The following is a 20,000-nucleotide window of genomic DNA, read 5'->3' as shown; positions in this document are numbered from 1 at the left end:
TGTGTGTGTGTGTGTGTGTGTGTGTGTGTGTGTGTGTGTGTGTGTGTACTAACCCCTTTGCAGATGGCGACGGCCTCCTTGGACATGGACTTGGGGTAGGAGACGTGGTGCTCCATGATGGACTGGAACAGCTCGTCCTCGTCCTCCCCGTCAAACGGAGGCTGGAGGAGCAAGAGGAGGAGGGAGGAGGAGAGAGAGGAGGGAGGGGAGAGAGAGAGGAGAGAGAGGAGGGGAGAGAGAGAGGAGAGAGGGAGAGAGAGGAGAGAGGGGAGAACGGAGGAGAGAGGGGGGTAGAGGTGAGAAAGGAGAGAGAGGAGAGGAACGGAGGAGAGAAGGAGAAGAGAGGGAGAGAGGAGAGAGAGGAGGAGAGGAGAGAGAGAAAAGAGAGGATAAGCAAGAGGAGATAGGAGAGAGAGGAGAGGGAGAGAGGGGGAGAGAGGAGACAAAGAAAAGAGAGGAAAAGAACAGAGGAGAAAGAGGAAGAGAGAGGGGGACGGAGGAGACATGATAATGGAGTAGTGAGGAGATTAAATAAACTAATTTTTAGATTCATGACATTCTAAAAATGCCACTGATACTCTTTAAAATGCAGAATCCCAATGAAAGGAAAACTCATTATGGGATATAATGAATAGATAACATTTTGTTATAATAGTGTCAAATAGCTATGGCCCTTTGACTTTATTACAATAGTACTCAATTTAAAAGGGTAACTTTGGGGTTTTTCCACTTGCAATCCAATTTTCCCATCATTTGGGGTTTGAATGAGTGATGCAGACAACAATTTAGAAATAGGTCCGTTATACAGTGAGACCGCTTCCACAAAACCGTCTGCAAATCAACCCTATAGGACCGTCAATTGACCACCTCTAAAAGTGTTGGTTTTCGCCACTGACAGGCTCAGATTAGGTGTCAGAAATAAGTAAGGCAAGGATCCCTACAGAACAAATAAAACTAGATCTTTACCTTCACAAAAATTCTGGTCTGTTTTGTTATTGTGCCCAACCAAGTCTCACTCAGGGAGAGATCTCGCTCCTGAATCTCACCAAAGTCCAGTTGTTGCAGGAGATTTCCCCTATTCTCCCCAAAATCCCAACCCTCCCATCACCCAAATCCCCGAGACAACACCAAGCTTCGCTTTGGATAGTCCAACACGACAAACGTTTTCCTACAGCCCTCTCCCCAGCTCACGTTTCCACCGTTCTCCTCCTGCAACAACTCAAATCTCGCGAGAGCTCTCTAGTGAGACCTGGTCGGGATACAACAGGTCAGACCCAGTGAAAGGCACAGAAAATAAGTTGAGTATCTGCGTAGGGATCATCTGCATATTGTCACCAGACAGTCATATTTGGGCAAAGAACAAGCCCCTTTTGGAGAACTCATATTGACTATTTCCCTCATAGGGTTACGTGGCAGCCACGAAACAAGCTGCTCCTCCATTGATTCACTATAATGATTACTGAAGACCAAATGCTTTTAGCTCATTCTCTCATTCTCTCTCTCTCACACACACACACACACACACATAAACCGAAACCCAAACACACACAAAGTACAAACACACACACACATACACACTCTCACACACACACACACACACACACACACACACACACACACACACACACACACACACAGACACACACCTGTCCGGCCAGCATCTCGTACAGCAGCACTCCGAAGGCCCACCAGTCCACAGACCGGCCGTAGGGCTGGTAGGCTATGATCTGAGACGCGGGAGGTAGGAGAGATGTTTCAAATGTTAATGAACAGCAGAGCAAGGGACTGCATGCAACATATTGTGTCCATACTCAATCAAATGTTGTCTTCTGTCATAACATGCATTGTATTAAGCTGTGCCCCCATAGCCCCCCGGCATGGGCGATAGTAACCATAGTAACCACTAGACTACATTGCCTATATAAGGTGTTGTGTGTACACTGTTCTATGTTAAGTCCCACCTAATCACTAATGCAAGCCACACCTGGTTGAAGACCTTTCTCGAAAGATATACTCGATTTTGAACACAATAAAACAGCCAAAATCATTGACAACATGGTGCTCGATGTTTAATCTAAATGACTAAATGAATGGAATGATTGTTTGAACACTAATATAGTAAAACGTCAAACCTAACTGTGTTAACATCTGAGGTACTTTAAAATATCTTCACACACAACACACACAACACACACGCACGCACGCACACACGCACACACACACACACGCGCGCTCCAGCGACCTCGGGGGCGATGTAGTCGGGGGTCCCGCAGAAGGTCTTGGTAGTGACCCCGTCCAACATGTTCTCCTTGCACATGCCGAAGTCGGCGATCTTGATGTGGCCCTCAGCGTCCAGCATCACGTTGTCCAGCTTCAGGTCCCTGGGAGAGAGAGAGAGGGGCCAAACCACAACGGGGGGGGGGGGGGGGGGGCCCGAGGTGAGATTCAGGAGCTGTACTTTGAGGGTAGTTAGTTAGAAATGGCACAGCCATCCGTCAGCTATTAGCGAGTGAAACGCTTTGTTGAGATATCTATTAGGAGTTCCCGGTGCCGGCCTCTGTATCCTGGCTCAGTAGGGGCCGGGCCTTTCTTTGCTGATTGGTCGTGGCAGGGTATCCATCTGGCCTGTCAATCACAGGTGTGGCTAATGCCCCAGTTCTCAGTGGTGGAGGGACGTATGGAGGGAGGGAGGAGACATATTGCTCTCTCCTCACAACTCTTGAATCTTACCTGCAGGACCTTTAAGCGATTGGATGAACATGCCTCCATAGAGTGGTGTTCTCTGAGGTGGGGGTTTAGCTATCTATAGTTTATACAGTAAAGATGTTGCATTGTAGTATTATTTCGGCTGTGTGGGATATTACCTGTAGATAATGCCCTTAAGGTGGAGGAAGAACAGCCCAATGGCTATTTCCGCAGCGTAGAACCTGTACACATGCGAGAAGGAACGCACGCAAACACACACACACATCACACACACAAACAGACACACACACAAACATAAACACACACACACAAACACACACACACACGAACAAATATTAATTGAGACTAATTAACGAGAATTAAAGACCATGAGAAATGAAAGGGGATAGACATTATTACACATCAATTTATAATAATCCCTTGTACAAACCTTTGCACATTGTGTGTGTGTGTGTGTGTTTGCAAGTGTGTGTGTGTGTGTTTGCCAAGTGTGTATATGAGTGTGCATCTCTGTCACTTGCTGAAAAGGTCAATGCTGTCTTCTCAAGGCAAGAGACCAGCTGATAAGATCAACAGGAAGGGCAACGCTGATCACAAATAGGCGTGTGTGTGTGTGTGTGTGTGTGTGTGTTTATGCCTGTGTTTGTGTGTGTGTGTGTGTGTGTGTGTGTTTATGCCTGTGTTTGTTTCTGTGTGTGTGTGTGTGTACCTTTCTTCCTGTGTTTGTGTGTGTGTGTGTGTGTGTCTTTATACCTGTGTTTGTGTGCGTGTGTCTTTATGCCTCTGTTTTTGTGTGTGTGTGTGTGTGTATATGTACCTTTTTGCCTTTGTTCATGTGTGTGATTGTGTGATTGTGTGTGTGTGTGTGTGCGTATTTATGCCTGTGTTTGAGTGTGTGTGTGTGTACCTCTATACCTGTGTGTGTGTGTGCGTGTGTGTGTGTGTGTGTGGGGGTGTGCGTATTTATGCCTGTGTTTGAGTGTGTGTGTGTGTGTACCTCTATACCTGTGTTTGTGTGTGTGTGTGTGTGCGTGTGTGTGTGTGTGTACCTCTATACCTGTGTTTGTGTGTGTGTGCCTGTGTGTGTGTGTGTGTGTGCATATTTATGCCTGTGTTTGAGTGTGTGTGTGTGTGTGTGTTTGTACCTCTATACCTGTGTTTGTGTGTGTGCGCGTGTGTGTGTGTGAGTGTGTGTGCGTGTGTGTGCGTATGCTGCGGTGTAAAGGAGGCAGGCAGTCTTCCACCAGTGTTATGGGGGCCAGGAATGAGATGGGTACGTGTGTAATGCTAACACCGGGGATCGAACCAGCAACCCTACACCCCGAGTTCCACTATATGGAAGTAAAAGGAAGCAAACTCTTTCTTCCTTTCCAGTTTCAAGTGGAAACTATCTGTGGTCAAAGGGCTGGTGTGTTGGTAGTACTGGGGGCACTCACACAGCGTGCGGCTCTTTGAACTTGCCCACTTGCTGGATCTGATACATCAGGTCGCCCCCGTTGATGTACTCCATGACAAAGTAGAGGCGGTCCTGGAGACGGGAGGAGAGACGAGCAAGGAGAGCCAAGATCAGGGTGGAGAAGGAGGAGAGACAAGGAGAGGGGAGGACAGGGGAGGAGGGGGGAGAGACAAGGGGAGAGGAAGAGGGGGAGAGACAAGTAGAGAGGAAGAGGGGGAGATACAAGTAGAGAGGAATAGAAGAGACAAGGAGAGAGGAGGAGAGACAAGGAGAGAGTGAGACAGGTCAATGCGCTCCCAGTACCCTCCCTGAATGGAGAGAGACCCAGTGCAGCAATCTGTGAGGCGCGTCCTCTCACCTTAAGGTGCGGTCAATACCAGCACAACTCAATCTGCCTGACCCCAGGCTGAACTGGGTGTGTGTGTGTGTGTGTGTGTGTGTGTGTGTGTGCGTGTGGTTATGTTTAGAAATGATTGTGTGTGTGTATGTGTGTGTATATGAGTGTGTGCTTATGTGGAGGCCTGGTGTGTGTGTGTGTGTGTGTGTGTATGTATGTGGTTATGTTTACAAATGATTGTGCGTGTTTATGAGTGTGTACATATGTGCAGGCCTGGTGGATGCCTGGCGTGTGTGTGTGTGCAAGTCTATCTGTTTTACAAGGATTCGGATTTAAAGAACAGTGTGAAAAGGCAGCCTGATCAAGATACTCCGGTATCTTTGTATTTGTCCACATCCCAGCCGACTACTCTATAGACGCAGAGAAGCAGAGCACTGCCCGGCTGTCTCCTGTTTAGACCCTTTGGACAACTGGTCCGCCGTTGGCCTGCGTACGACTCTGGCTTGTCTTCCGTTTAGTCCGTTGTGGGCTGTTGTGTATCGGATCACACAAATCAAAAGGTCGACGGAGGAAGGCGTGAAAGTCAGAACGGTTTATAACAAGCTGCTCGCGCCCGTGTTTCGATTTGTGCGTTTGCCTGTGTCCGTGTCGGCGTTTGAGTGCACGTGTGTGTGTCAGTGTGCGCGTGTGTGTGTGTGTGCACGTGTGTGTCTGTCAAACATGTGTGTGTGTCAGTCTGCGTATGAGGGGGTCGGCTAGACCCCGAAACGTGACTGCGGCATTGAGTGTGAACGTGAAAGGGCGTGCCTCTACCGATGACTCATAGCGACTACATGGACATACATTTGGAGAGAGACCCTATCTGCGTGTGTGCATGTGTGTCTGTGCGTGTGCGTTTGTTAGTGTGTGTATGTGTGTGTGTGTCTGTGTGTATGTTAGTGCGTGTATGTGTGTGTGTCTGTGTGTATGCATGCGTTTGTGTGTGCGCTCGTGCATGCGTGTGTGCACGTGCATGCGTCTGTCTGTGTGCGTGCGTGTGCGTGTGTGAGTATGTGCGTGCGCGTGTGTGCGTCAGCGTGCGTGTGCGTGCGTGGCTGTGTGCGTGTCCATATGTCTACGTGTGCGTGCGCTCGTGCATGTGCGAGTGTGTGTCTGTGCGCGCACGTATGCATGCCCTTCTCGCGTGCGCGGATGTGTGTGTGTGTGTGTGTGTGTGTGTGTGTGTGTGTGTGTGTGTGTGTGTGTGTGTGCCTACCATGGTCTGGAAGCAGGAGTGCAGCTGCGTGAGGAAGGGGGGCTTGCTAGCCAAGGCCAGCACCCTCTTTTCCACCATGGTGCACTCCACGTCGTCGTCCTGGATCACCACGTCCTTCTTCAGGATCTTGATGGCGTACAGCTCCTCTGTGCCCTTGCGCTCGGCCAGCATCACCTGGTGGTAGAGAAGGGGATGGCAGGGGGGGGGCTGGTTGGTCATTGCAGTGTAATCGGTATAGACGTTGGTCAATGATATCCCGTTTGGGTAGAGAAGTGTAGACATGAGAGGCGTCCCACACTGAGCTCACGTTCTGGATCTATCCCATCTATCCGAGCTCTTTGAACACTGGAAGGTCACGCCCTTACGTGGAAATCGACTACAGCCCAATTAAGGCCAGACTTGCATGCCTGGATGGTCTCACTATTGTATTTCTGTATTTGTTTGTATTCAGTATATATTATCTCTGGATACCTAATATATTTGGACTGCAAATGATTATATCTTTGTAGTATTGTTGGCCCATATCTCACCCTCTGACTGGTAAAAAGTTTGCCAATTTCTCATACATATTTGCATCTCTGTAATTTAAATCTCCAAATATTTTGGGAGCGATTCACCCATAGGGGGCGATATACATTTCAAACACATTCTAACGCTCAGCTCGCGCCCGAAAAACTCAAACACACTTGGTATTTAGGCATCGTCTTGCATGCCTCTTGGTCTCTTCCTTGCCTCTTGTACCCATAATGTCTGTCAGGATAGATTAACCATTTGGTAAATAATAAAGAAATGGCTGAAATATGCGGAAATCTAAATTTGGTTCAATCCATCACAATTCCACCTCACAATGTGGCAGGACCTGAAGGCTATGTAGGGCCATAGAGGTCATCGATGTGCAAAGTGTGCAACGTTTTGGGTCGATTTCTCAAAAACTTTATTCAATTCATTCAGTCCTAACACAAGTTACAGGTATCCACAGGTAGGGATATGTTGGCAACTCTGGCTCCTCGAATCCTTTATTACCATAATACTTTGTTCCGGAAACATATATCTTGTTCTTTGTGTGTGTTTGGTTTAAGAGTGTGCATCACACAGAGAGGGAAATAAAAATTAAAATTCTACTAGTTCCAAAGCGGAGAGGGAATAGCATGAACGGCTGATTTCGCAGTGAGTGGGCCCATCTGATCTGATAATCCTACATAAATGTATGCAAGCGTGACCTTGGACTGTTTGTCAAAGTCAAAACGCAACACAGTGCCTTTTCTCTCCTTATTTGATGAATTCCCAAGAACAGCAGCCAAAAATAAACGCTTGAAAAAAATACTTCAGGAGGTCGTTGCGATAAATAACATCAACGTAATCGCGCTATTATAACCATAGTTAAGTTATTGCACATTTGCCCTGCTTCATAGTCAAAACAGGCCTTGATAAAAGGGCTCGCTGAAGGTCACTTGTTATGTTCTCTGCTGTTGTTTTCTGCTGTGGAGAAGAGCACATCTATATTTTTTATCCATTCATTCTCTTAATGTTATTTAGGAAACGTGTTATTTTGCTGTCATTATAAGCGTTCCACTTGTCCTCCAAAAAAAGCCTTTTGTCATGCAAATGAAGTGTTTTGAATTTCAATTGAGATGGGTTGTGGGACCAGGAACTATATAGGAATGTTTTTTTTCTTTCTAGGTTTTTTTTCATGCATATTTGGGGGAAAAGATGGAGGCTGTTGTTAAGGGAAGGGAAGGGGGGTGGGCTGGTGATGGTGGTGGTGGTGGTGGTGGTGGTGGTGGTGGTGGTGGTGGTGTGGGGGTTGAGATAAGGCGAGGTGGACAGGCGATGAGAGGAGACGGATTAACAAAATAAATGGAGGAGCAGAAGAGAGGAGCTTTAGAGGCTTTGAGGAACGGAGGGAAGTGTCTAAAGTAAGATGCAAAGGAGGAGAGAGAGGGTTTGTGTGTGGAAGGGAGAGAGAGAGAGAGAGAGAGAGAGGGTGAGAGAGAGAGAGAGAGAGAGAGAGAGAGAGAGAGGGGGTGAGAGAGAGAAGATTGGCAGCAGTCAGAAGCATATTCTCTTTAATCGAGGAAATCTGGGAACACATCTGCTCGCAATAGTGCCTACAGGACACACCCACACACACACACACGCACACACACACACTCACAAACAAACACAAACACACCCACACCCACACACACGCAAACACACAAACACACAGACACACACACACACACAAGTGTGGGCAGGCAGTGATTTCACAGTTATCATTGATGCCTTCTGTTTCCCTGGAGATTGGCCTGTATGTCTGTGTGTGCATGTGTGCATGTTTTGGTTTTGTGGGTGTGTGTGTGGTGTGTGTGTGTGTGTGTGTGTGTGTGTGTGTGTGTGTGTGTGTGTGTGTGTGTGTGTGTGTGTGCATGAGTGTGTGCTTATGTCCACTGGCAGAGTACCAGGGGATGCAGGTGTTGTGACTGGACCTGGACCTGCAGAATGTGAGGGGCTGAGAGGACGGGGGTGTGGGCTGGTGTGTGGGGTTGGGTGGGGGTGGGAGGGTGGGGTTGGGTGGGGGTGGGAGGGTGGGGTAGTCTGTGTTGGCCTGAGAGGGTTGTGGTGCGTGTGTTGTGACGTAGTGTGTGAGGAGGATGTTAAGTACCTGGTTAAGGTAGATCCTTTTCACCCACCGTTACCATGGGTGATTTATTTTAAAAATACTCTGATGCAAGTCACGATTTCTTCAAAGCAGTATAATGACTCAGACATACCAAACATCTCTAACGTTTGAAATATAATTTGTGTATGCTAATTTGTAATCCTCTCTTTAATGTACGTAGATGATGAAGGAAGACGTATGCATTGGTTAAAGCATCATAAAGTCTTTACATATCAAGGCGCCTACGGATTGGGAACTTGCTGAAAGTAATTGTGCCGTTCTTTATAGGTTGTTTCTTTGCCATGATAATGAGGTTAATTTAATTGTTTATGTTTACGCTTTTTGTGACAGCAGTAACATTCTGTGCTTTACGTTTGTTTCATTGATTTTCTAATCAATGAAACACGCGGCGAAACAAGGGGTGCAACCACATTGGTCAGGTGGCCACCAAATGAACAAGTTAGTCGAAAACGTTAAGTCTCCAAACATCATCTGAGACTGGGACCGTTACTATCTAACCGAACGGTTCCGATTTTTTGCTTGAACCGTTTCATCCGTAGTATGTATTTATGTCTGTCTGTCTGTCTGTCTGTCTGTCTGTCTGTCTGTCTGTCTGTCTGAATGCAAGCAAGCAAGTCAGCAGGTAAGTAAGTAGGTAAGAAAGTATGTATGCATGAATGTCAGTGTTATTTATTGTTGAAATAGACACTCATTTTGCGACAATTATTTGTGTTAAACATGAATTAATTTCTTGCCTTGGCCTTGATCTCAGTGAGTCTACGCTGAAGCGCTGCCCGTGTTACCTCCTGTTGTAGTCTGAGTACAGAGAGGTGTGTGTGATGGGAAAAGAGCAGAATTCACCTCAGCTTTTGATCACATGACACAACGCCATATAACGCCCTAGTGACTCACTTACACATGTCCTAGGACAGGCCTGCTTCTGTTTCAAGCACCAGTACCCAACACTGTGACCGTCACGCTAACTCCATAATAAATCATCACGTTAGAGCGATCAGTTTATACAAAATACTAGAGTCATGGCACTCGCCATTGATGTATGTGCGTGTGTGTCTACGTACAGTGTGTGTGTGTGTGTTTGCATGTGTGTGTGTGTGTGTGTGTGTGTGTGTATGTATGTATGTATGCATGTATGTTTGTATGCATGCGTGCGTGTATGTTTGTATGTGTGTATGTATGTATGTATGTGTGTGTATGAATGTATGTGGTTTGAGTTGCTATGTGTACACATTCTGTCTCAACCTAAACAGAACATTTTGACTTCCTTGGCAAAGGAATGGATTCCTTAAAAAATATGGAATTTGCATATTAAACTGTGAATAATTTACTGAAAGGTTAATGTGATTGTGAGCCGTGTCCTTTATTGTCTCTCCTCCTGTTTAACTAAAAGCATCTGTGCTTCCCTGTTCTCATCCTGTCCTGTCTTCTCCTTTCTGTCTTGTCCTGTTGCATCCTATTACTCAGCATTCACACACATGCATTGTACCATAAAACATTATGATGCGTAAAAGATCCAATATAGGATAAGTTTAAGGGTATTCAACTTATTGCGAGCAATACAATACCAAAATCTTTGCTGAACGTTTTCTGGTAGATTCTCCAGTCATTGTACATATGGCTACATACAAAGAGTTTATACATGAGAGCCAAACATGAAGGTGAAAGAGAAACTATATGTTTATGTGTGTAGTATAGATGCATCATTAGTGTTCTGCATCTGCTGCTGAGGCTTTATGTCGTATGATGTTTCTGTGTCCATGCCTTTGAATGCACCTGCTGCTTTGTGGGTGTGTGTGTGTTTGTGTGTTTGGTTACATGTGGGTCTGTGTTTGTGTGTGTTTGTGTGTATGTGTGTGTGCATGTGTATGCATATGTCTGTGTGTGCATGCATGTGTGTGTTTTCATGTGTTTGCCCATGTGTGTGTATCAGTGGACATGTGTGGTGCGTATGTGTGTGTGTATGTGTACGTGTGTGCATATGTCTGTGTGTGGCATGTGTGTGTGTGTATGTGTGTTTGTGTGCATGTGTGTGGGTGTCTGTGTATGTGTGCATATGTGTGTGCGTTGTGTGTTTTCATGTGTTTGCTAATGTGTGTGTGTCCGTGTGTGTGTGTGTCTGTCTCTGTGTGTGTGAGTGAGTGAGTGTGGGTGTGTGTGGTGCGTAGGGTGTTCGTTCGACTCTATGTAAATAACCACTGTCCCCCTAAAAAGTGAAAAACAAAAACAAAGCAAGGACACCATCTGGCTCCGGGCATCCAGCACAAGGACGAGCGATGGGATAAACACCTCATCCACCCCATGTGGATCTCCTGTCCAGACCACACTCATGATGATGTGTGTGTGTGTGTGTGTGTGTGTGTGTGTGTGTGTGTGTGTTTGTGTGTGTGTCTGACAGGCCACTCAAGAGACTGACTACCGTCATCAATTAAGGGCCGTTCCAGTGTCCCCCTGCGTTGTGTGTCATGTGTATTATTCTGTCTGAGACGCTCTGTAATTTGAACCCATCTAATTGGATCGCCTGGTTTTTCCACCAGGGTTTTGTATACGAACCATTATTATTGTTTGTACACCAAAGGGAGTCGGTATGAATTGTTGCAGGAGTAGGATCCTCGGTGAGGCTCTGATGAGGACTCGTGCCAGGGGGCCGGCCTTAGCAACACCGGCCCATGAAACCAGAAATACGATCACACTATTTTGGTGGTGAAAAATATAAAGGAATAGATATATTTCTTGGCATGCAAATAAGTAAAGAGGTCCACATTTTGCTAAGTAGAGGTCTTGGTCCAAGTTACCTTGAATCAACCAGTATTGAAAAGTCTACAACTTCATAAATCTATCAGCCGAGATCTGATCCATGAATTATTACAATCACTTTTCAGAGGACAGGGATAGTAGTTAAGATAGTAGTTAAGTTAAGATAGTAGTGACGTTCATATGAGTTCCAGGCATTGCAGTTAGTGGGAACAAAAAGGCTGATACATTTGCAAAAGATGCAACCAAAGGCGGTAAGATCGATGTAAACATAGACTTCAGTAATGCAGCACCCCAGACATCTATCAAAGAGAAAGAAGTAAAACTTTAATATCACGGTGACAGCCTTGACACACAAAGCCTCTGTGTGGAAAATAGTATATCAACCCATGTCAACATTACAGAACTACCAACCCATGTAGCTACCCTAGAGGACCATCCACAATCTAACGGTGCCTCTGTGAATCAGGATTTGAAAAGATTGCAAGGCAGCATCTCTTCCCATCTCTTCAAATCCTGATTCACAGAGGCAACATTACAGAACTACCAACCCATGTAGCAACCCTAGAGGACAATCTACACCCTAATGTTGCCTCCGTGAATCAGGTTTCGAAGAGATAGATTTCTTCCCACCACACAGCAAAGGAATGTTCCAGTTTGAAACGGTCCTTTGAGCTCTCTGCTCATCATATGGTGAAGACCACGGTGGATTGCTTTACACCAAAGGATTGAGGTTAACATCAGTAAGCCTCCCATCAACTCCACCCCCTTATACACCAACTTTCAGGAGTCTCATGGCAATCCTCCTCAGTTTTCCTCGAGAGAACCACAGAGAGGAGGTCTTAATAACAGCAGCTGCCTGTGCACCATCTCAACCAAGCAGTTAAGATTGAATATCCATGTTTTGCTGACAAAGACACTGAAGCAGATCCTATCTGATACATAGAAAATGTGAAGGGTAGCTTGCGTTGAGCCCCCTGTTGGACATTGAAATCCCAGCTGCACTGAACTCTTTCTTGAAAGGCACAGCCAAGGTTTGGCGGAAAGCAGAAAGGGGCCAGTGAATGCCTTGGCACAGTTTAACGCAGCTTTCTTGAAATCATTTCTGCCTGCAAAGCTGAAGCCGAGAAACGCATTAGAGAACACTGACAAACACCTCAAGAGAGCATCAGGGATTTTGCTCTTCAGTTAAGAGCGCTGTGTTTGCGGTGGTGTGTTAACCTCTCCCCCAAGCAGGACCTACTTCAGCACATCCTCCCCAACCGCAACCAAGGCTGGCCAGCCTCCCTAGAGGGGGAGTGCATACTGCGGTTGACTTGGGGAGAGTCGGGAACACACAGGAATCCAAGACATGCTGGCCTCAAGTCAACAGGGTGGAACCAAACTCACCAGAACTGAAGTGGCAGAAGCAGGACTTCAGGTAACATCAGCCTGTGGCATTCTCCCAAGGCTCAGAGCCTGACCTCCAACCAGCTCAAACCACCACTGCTACTGCAGTGCATGGCTGGATGTGGTCAGCACCAACACCCTGATTCAATTGATCGTGCCGTTGTGTGAAAAGGCAGAAGGAAGAACCGAAATGGAGTATGCAGACATGAATAATTGACGTGCTTGTCATGAACGACAATCATCTAAGCTTAAAAAAGTAAATGCATTCCCATGTGAGAATGAAGGGATATGTTTTCCTTTCTACCCCAAAGGGAGGGGCCCTAACAGTACGATGCTTATGCAGATGTGTTTGGCTATGCCTGAAGCACAGAATCATTGGGGCATTTTCCTTTACGAGTGATTCATTGCTTTTGCATCCCGTCTCCTGAGCGAGAGTGTCTTGCTGTTGTTTGGTCAGTAGAGAGGTGGGTAAAGTTCCCTGAAGGAAGACTGTTTTAGTCAATGCTGACCACTCTGACCTTGCATGGGTGTTTAATCACCCAAAGCCTGACTCTCGGTTCGTGGGTTGGAGAATCAGACCAAAGATATTTGAGTTCCATGTGACTTACCGGAAAGGTCAATGCAATGTAGTGGCAGATGCTTTGTCACATGTCCATGAACTGGGTTTAACACCACAGTTGATGGTGTATCAAGTTGGCCAAGGACCATAAACGGACACGTTCTGATGCTTTGACACACATAGCAGCAGCACACCGATATGACCCTAAAAATCCATTTATTAAGAAGGATGTCCAAAGGGAACAAAGAAGCAAGGAAGCATGACCTTTGTGATTGAGAATGGCTTCCAATTCCGAGCGTTTTCTCTAAAGTGAGGGTATATGAAACTGCACTTGTTATTCCCATCATGGGAGGGATCTTCAGAGCATATGTGATTGTGCTGTACTTTAAAGACAATCCACTAAGTGCTCATGTTGGGAGAATGCAGGCTCATATAAATGGTAAATAGACTGCACTTATAGGGCCCTATCTTGCATCCGGCGCAATTTACTTTCTACACTGACGCATGTGTCGTTGCTAGTTTGCAACAGGCACAGAGCGTTCTCTTCCCTCTACTGCCACGCGCCTGTAAATTAGGGAATGATCTTGCGCCCCAAGGGGTGGGTCGGCGAAAGGAGGAGGCGTGTTCTGGTGCAAACGTTCCCTGGTGCTGTTTTGCAGTTTCAGAAAACAATTGCGCCACAAACCAGGAAATACCTGGTTTAAAGTCAGTGGCGCGTTGTTCAGATGCTACTTTAAGGGTGCATGCATAATGTTGCTTGTGCACCTCGTGCATACACTTTGCTTCTCTCACCTACCTAGCCACACATTCTTGGTAAATTATTTGTGAAAGAACAGCTGATACAGCGGTAATAAGATGTACTTTTAAATCATTGCATCTTCAAACACCGTAGAGCAAACATATATTTTCTTGACACAGACATCGTGCACAAGCCCATAACTTTTAGGATTGATGAGTATTTAATCGTGAGAAAACATTGTTTTACCGTGAGTGAGTGTTAAAAAGAATGAATGAATGCGGGCGTGCGTGTGTGTATGTGTAAAAGAATTAATGAAAGCGGGCGAGCGTGTGTGTGTCCATCTGTTTAAACACACGCAAACTAAACACGTCACGCATAATACAGTCCATGGCAATGTATATTAACGGGGGGACACATGCAGATTAGGAACACAAGTCGATAACGATAATGAATACAATACTGGTAAGAAACGATGTGTGTTAATGTATTGCGTATATCATTAAATAGAACCACAGTTACCGCATATCATATGTGTGTTAAGTTTTCTTTGCCAAAATTTGTTTGAGGACTCAGTGTTTCTGAAGTTGTGGAAGAAAACACTGTTCCATGTGTGAATCAGGCCATATTATTTGGCCATAAACTGAGCCATTTGAAGTTTGAAATTCGTGTGGTCATGCATCTGTCGAAATATCAACTCGTCAGATTCAAATGCGCTCATGGCTCTTAAAGGGGATGGGAGATGGCACTCTCATTGGTTTATTTCATGTTACGCCCAAACCACACCTACGGGTAATTAGGCTACTTCAGAACAACCCTTTTTACATTTGCGCCGGGCGCAAGAGTCATTTATGCGCCGGTAAAATAGCAACATCGCCATAGACCCGCCCACAAAGCTACTTGCGCTTGGCGCTTCTCACTTGCGTTTCAGACCGTTAAAATAGGGCCCATAGTGTGCTTTTCTAACCAGTGGCCACTCAAAGCGCTTCACAATATTCACCCATTCATGCATCCATTCACACACAGACGGCGCTGTCCACCATGCTAGGCGACAGCCAGCCCGTCGGGAGCCGTTAGAGGTAGGTGTCTCGCTCAGGGACACCTTGACACTCACGCTAGGAGGAACCGGGGGTCGATCCAGCAACCTTCCAGTTACCAGTCAACCAGCCCTTCCCCACTGAACACACACAACCCTGAAACACATGATGGAACACATCCCATCGGATCAATGGGTAACCCACTGAAGGTATGCCAGACATTTGGCCTGGGAACAATCCACTGGATTCCACCTACTGAAAGTGCCCTTGGACAGTCACCTGACCAAGGTTCCCTCCTCGAGAGACAACATACTGTAGCTAGAGCGAGAAAAATTCAATATGTTGAAGGAAGGGCTTTATTACAATCGCAAACATAAGCCAACAAAAAGTAATTTTAATACAATGTCTTGGTTTCAGTGAGAGAAAACCCGCTGTCTCAGGTGGAAACAGTGGATATATGACCAAACTGGATGCAAAATGCAAGTGTTTGGGGTGGTGTAAATGTAACCCACACAATGAACCGGTTTCCACTAATTAGCTTGGCTAGTAGATCTGCCTATCTATGCTTACTCCTCCCACATAAAGTCCCACATAGCCAGTGTCTGGATGAATATGATGATATTCATCTTGTCAAAGGCGAGGCATGTTGAGGTACAGAGCACCATTCAAACACAAGGCCATCCATTGTGCTTCACAAAGGACAACATCACATGTTAGAACACACATTCAAAGCTATGGCAAACCGAATCGTTTTTGATCTCTGATTTAAACGAATAAAGTGCTGAGGTAAACCCCCACCACATCTGTGCTGCATGAAAACTAAAAGCTGCCTCCCCATGCTTGGTTCAAACCCCGGGAACAGGGAGCGGGCTGGTTCCTGATGACCCCAGAGCGCTGGTGGGCTCCTAACACACCACCAGATCTGAGATGTATTTCATTCATGAACCATCTAGTGCTTTATAAACCATTAGGAATATCTGCTAATCCTTAGTCTTCAAAACTGCTTCCTGTAGCAAACATGGCGACACGCAGAACAACCCTACAATTCATTCATGTATTAGTGTGCCTGGCATCTTATTGCATCACCTCAGTATGACTTACGTGTTGTATTGCATGCAAAGAAAATGCAACTTACAGTCCCTCCTATGTAAATATGCCTCATATGTTAAAAATAAATCCATCTTAGTCATACTGTGCATACAACGTATGCAGTCGGTTATCCTCGACACATCCACACAAGTTTCACATCATCATGTATCTGTGTGTGTGTGTCTGTGTGGGTGGGTGGGTGTGTGTGTGTGTGTGTGTGTGTCTGTGTGGGTGGGTGGGTGGGTGTGTGTGTGTGTGTGTGTGTGTGTGCGTGCGTGTGTCTCTGTGCGTGCATGTGTGTGTGTCTTTGTGTCTGTTTGTGTGTGTTTGTGTGTGTGTCTGTCTGTGTGAATGTGTTTGCGTGCGCGCGCTCGTGCGTGTGTGCGTGCGTGTGTGTGTGTGCGTCCGCTCTGCTGCTGCAGCAGCAGCAGCCTTGTGATGCAGAGGTCCTGAGACGCGGCTGTAAACAGGAGCGGCTGCCGCAGCCGCCCACGCTGGGCCAGTGATGTGGAGGGGAGGCTCTGACTCAAACCCAGGCACACGTGAGGCCAATCTGCACACGTCACACGTGTGTGTGTGTGTGTCTGTGTGTGTGTGTGTGTTTCCCTACGAGGCCCGTGTGTACTGTAAGAAAGGGAGGATGGAGGGATGCATGGTGGTGCTGGTTCTGAGAGAGCGCTACGTGTTGGGTCGGGGGGGGGGGGGGGGGGGGGGGAGTTGGGCAGTTAGGGACGTGCAGATGTGCAGCCATGCTTCCCTCTGCACTGCTGCAGCCTGCAGATGTGTGTTTGTGTTTGTGTGCCTGTGGTTGTGTGTGTGTTTGTGTGTGTCTGCGTTGCATGGCACGCCCGCACACATTGGGTTACTCGGGTAATGATGGACCTTCGACTCCATCTATTCACATTGACGTATCCCTGTCGCTTTAAAAGCCTGTTACCATGGAAACAGCAGGCAGCTGGCTCGCAGGTCTGGTGTACGCAGACAATGGTCTCGCTCGCTCTTTTCTATCTCTCTCTCTCTCTGACTCTAATTCCCCCTCTCTCTCTGTCTCTCTTCATCCTTTTCTCTCTCTCTCTGTATCCTGATTCTCTCTCCTTCTCCATTCATCTTTACCTCTCTGTGACTCTCCCCTACCTCTCTCTCTCTCTCTCTCTCTCTCTCCTCTTCTGTCTTCATTCATATGAGACTCTGCTCCCTCCCCCAATCCCCGCGCCAGCCTCATCTGTCTCCACACGTCTGCCTAAATGTCTGTATTTGTCCGTTTGTCTGTCTGTCTGTCAACCGCCTGCATGTGTCCGTCTCTATCTGTCTGTTTGCCTGTCTGCCTGTCTTTCTCTGACTGTCAGCCTCTAGATGTGAATGCACTGCCGGTTTGTCTTTCTGTCTCTCGCTCTACCTCTCTATACGTCTCTCTAGCCCATTCAGCCTATTATTCTAATCTAATCTGTTTATATTCCAGTCCCCCTCCCTCTCTCTCTCTCTCTCTCTCTCCCTCGCTCCCTCTCTCTCTCGATGCATTCATCTCAACCTTGTCAGGGTCTGTCGTACCCACTGCTCTGCTCAGTAGTCGTCCTTCATCTCTCTCTGTGGTTCTCTCACTCTCCTCCCTGTGTTCTGGCTCTCTGCCTCTCATCCGTCTCTATCCACCTGCATGTCACATATAAGAGTGCTTCTCCTGTGCATGTAGCTCTACACACACACACACACACACACACACACACACACACACACACACACACACACACACACACACACACACACGCACACACATGCACACACATCTATGGCTACCTGCATGTCACATATAAGGGAGCTTCTTCCACCCACTCTGGTGCATGTACCTTTACACACACACATGCACGCACACACACACACATACATACACATAAACACACAGACATAAACGCACGCACGCACGCTGACACATACACACACACACACACACACACACACACGGGCAAACAACACACTCAAACGTATAAGGGAGCTTCTCCCAGTCACTCTGGTGCATGTACCTTTACACATGCGCACACACTTAAACACACACACAGACAACACACGCACGCAACCACACATACACACACACGCAGACAACAGCAAACACAGGCAGACACACACACAAACACACGCACACAAACACGCACACAAACACATAATCACACACACGGAAAACAGCAGATGCACGCACACACACACAAACACACACACACACACAGACAACAACACGCACACACGCACACACACACACACCCACACACACACACACACCCACACACACACGCGTGCGTACACACACACACACACACACACACACACACGCGCACACACACACACACATACACATACACTCATTGCATGGCATGTGAATGGACCCGCTCACCAACAGGCTCCGGCGCTGTGACGCACAGTGAAACCTCAAACAAACGACACATGAAAACAGGAGCTACATCAATATCCATTAGGCTGCCCTGTTTGGCTATTCCATAAGGCTCGCCTTAACCGTGGTTCACCCAGCGAGTCACTGATGATGAGGCTGAAACTCAACGTCCACTGATCAGTCTGCCTTAGTATATCGAAGGTGCAGGCACAACGCAATGGATTAAAAGGTTGTCCAAGGTGTGGGAGTTTGGAGGTATGGATACAGAAGATGGGAAGCCTGTGCATGTGTGCCTGGAAGCACGTGGAAACGGGGGGCCCCGTTTGAAAAAGTGTTTTGTTTTGTATCTGCAAATAACACACACACACACACACACACAATAACAACACACAGCGCCCCGCCTCACCTTGCCGAAGCTTCCCTTGCCCAGCACCATGAGGAAGTTGAAGTCCGACAGCTTCACGCGGTCCTGGTTCCCGTTGGAGTCAAAGCGGCCCGGGTCATTGGCTGACGAGCCCTCGTTGTGCTTGCTCGGACCAATCTTAGCCCTCTGGGGGAGACGGGCCACAGGAAATGACATCACATAGGGTTAGGGTTAGGGTTAAGGTAGGGTTAGCTCTAACTCTAATCCTCTGGGGAGACGGGCCACAGGAAATGACATCACATAGGGTTAGGGTTAGGGTTAAGGTAGGGTTAGCTCTAACTCTAATCCTCTGGGGAGACGGGCCACAGGAAATGACATCACATAGGGTTAGGGTTAGGGTTAAGGTAGGGTTAGCCCTAACTCTAATCCTCTGGGAAATGACATCACATTACAACACACACACCCGTGCACATATTTATCAGAAATTGCTAGTCTTTTTAACACTCAAAAAGTCTCCTTCTAAGGATGCATGTGTCTGGGCGTCTGTGTGTGTCAAAACCCTGGAAATGGAGCGTTTGGTTTCCAGTCACGTATTGAGGGATACTGGAACACATCGTGTTTTACATGATGTGCCCTGCACTGTGCCCCCCGCCCCCTGTTCTACCCTGTGTCCACTGTTCAGTCTATCCCTGGTGTGAGCCTAGTGCTCCGATACGGCCCACCTTGTGATCTTTCTACTGTCCTGTGTGTGCTGGCAGACGTCGTCTGTGATGCTGTACTGTAGTGTCTAATGCCCACTAGTCTGGTTTTGTGCTTCCGTAGTCGATGCTTGTCTATTGTGCTGTGACTTTCCCCATCATATTGTTTGCTGCCTCATATGTCTGTCATTTTAGTCTCTCTGTGTCCATCTGTCTGTCTGTCTGATGAGTCAATATATATATATATATATATATATATATATATGTGTGTACAATATAGTTTTACTTTATATAATCCTAGCCCATATTCCCACAGGAGGACTTGCTGGGTCAAATAAAGGTTGACGATGAAGATGAAGTATGTGTTTATGTGGTTGTGTGTTTGTATGCGTTTATTATGACATGTTTGTGTGCATGTACTTTGTGTGCATGTGGAGTTGACTGACACTCCGACTGTGATACCCACCCCCTCCAGTATGCTACCACGCTCAAATCAGTGGATAAAGGGCTCTATCTGTCTCATATGTCAGAGAGAGAGAGAGGTAGAGAGAGAGAGAGAGAGAGAGAGAGAGAGAGAGAGGGAGAGA

General features: G+C 46.9%; 1 protein-coding gene across 1 annotated transcript in view; it reads right to left on the bottom strand.

Annotated features, from left to right (window-relative positions):
• LOC307082505 (protein kinase C beta type) overlaps positions 1-20,000 on the bottom strand; it is a 95,431-nt gene that overhangs the window by 17,004 nt on the left and 58,427 nt on the right. Inside the window, exons 9-15 of the mRNA XM_079746117.1 lie at positions 18,758-18,901; positions 5,755-5,928; positions 4,143-4,234; positions 2,865-2,927; positions 2,243-2,381; positions 1,647-1,727; positions 54-161 (exon numbers count right to left, since the gene is read on the bottom strand). Of these exons, the coding sequence (XP_079602243.1) occupies positions 54-161; positions 1,647-1,727; positions 2,243-2,381; positions 2,865-2,927; positions 4,143-4,234; positions 5,755-5,928; positions 18,758-18,901 (801 nt within the window). The remainder of the gene's footprint in view (positions 1-53; positions 162-1,646; positions 1,728-2,242; positions 2,382-2,864; positions 2,928-4,142; positions 4,235-5,754; positions 5,929-18,757; positions 18,902-20,000) is intronic.

Source organism: Pollachius pollachius (genome assembly GCF_949987615.1).
Source record: "Pollachius pollachius genome assembly, chromosome: 11".
NCBI classification, from domain to species: Eukaryota; Metazoa; Chordata; class Actinopteri; order Gadiformes; family Gadidae; genus Pollachius; species Pollachius pollachius.
The sequence above is the reverse complement of the archived record's forward strand: the minus strand, read 5'-3'. Positions and strand labels throughout refer to the sequence as shown.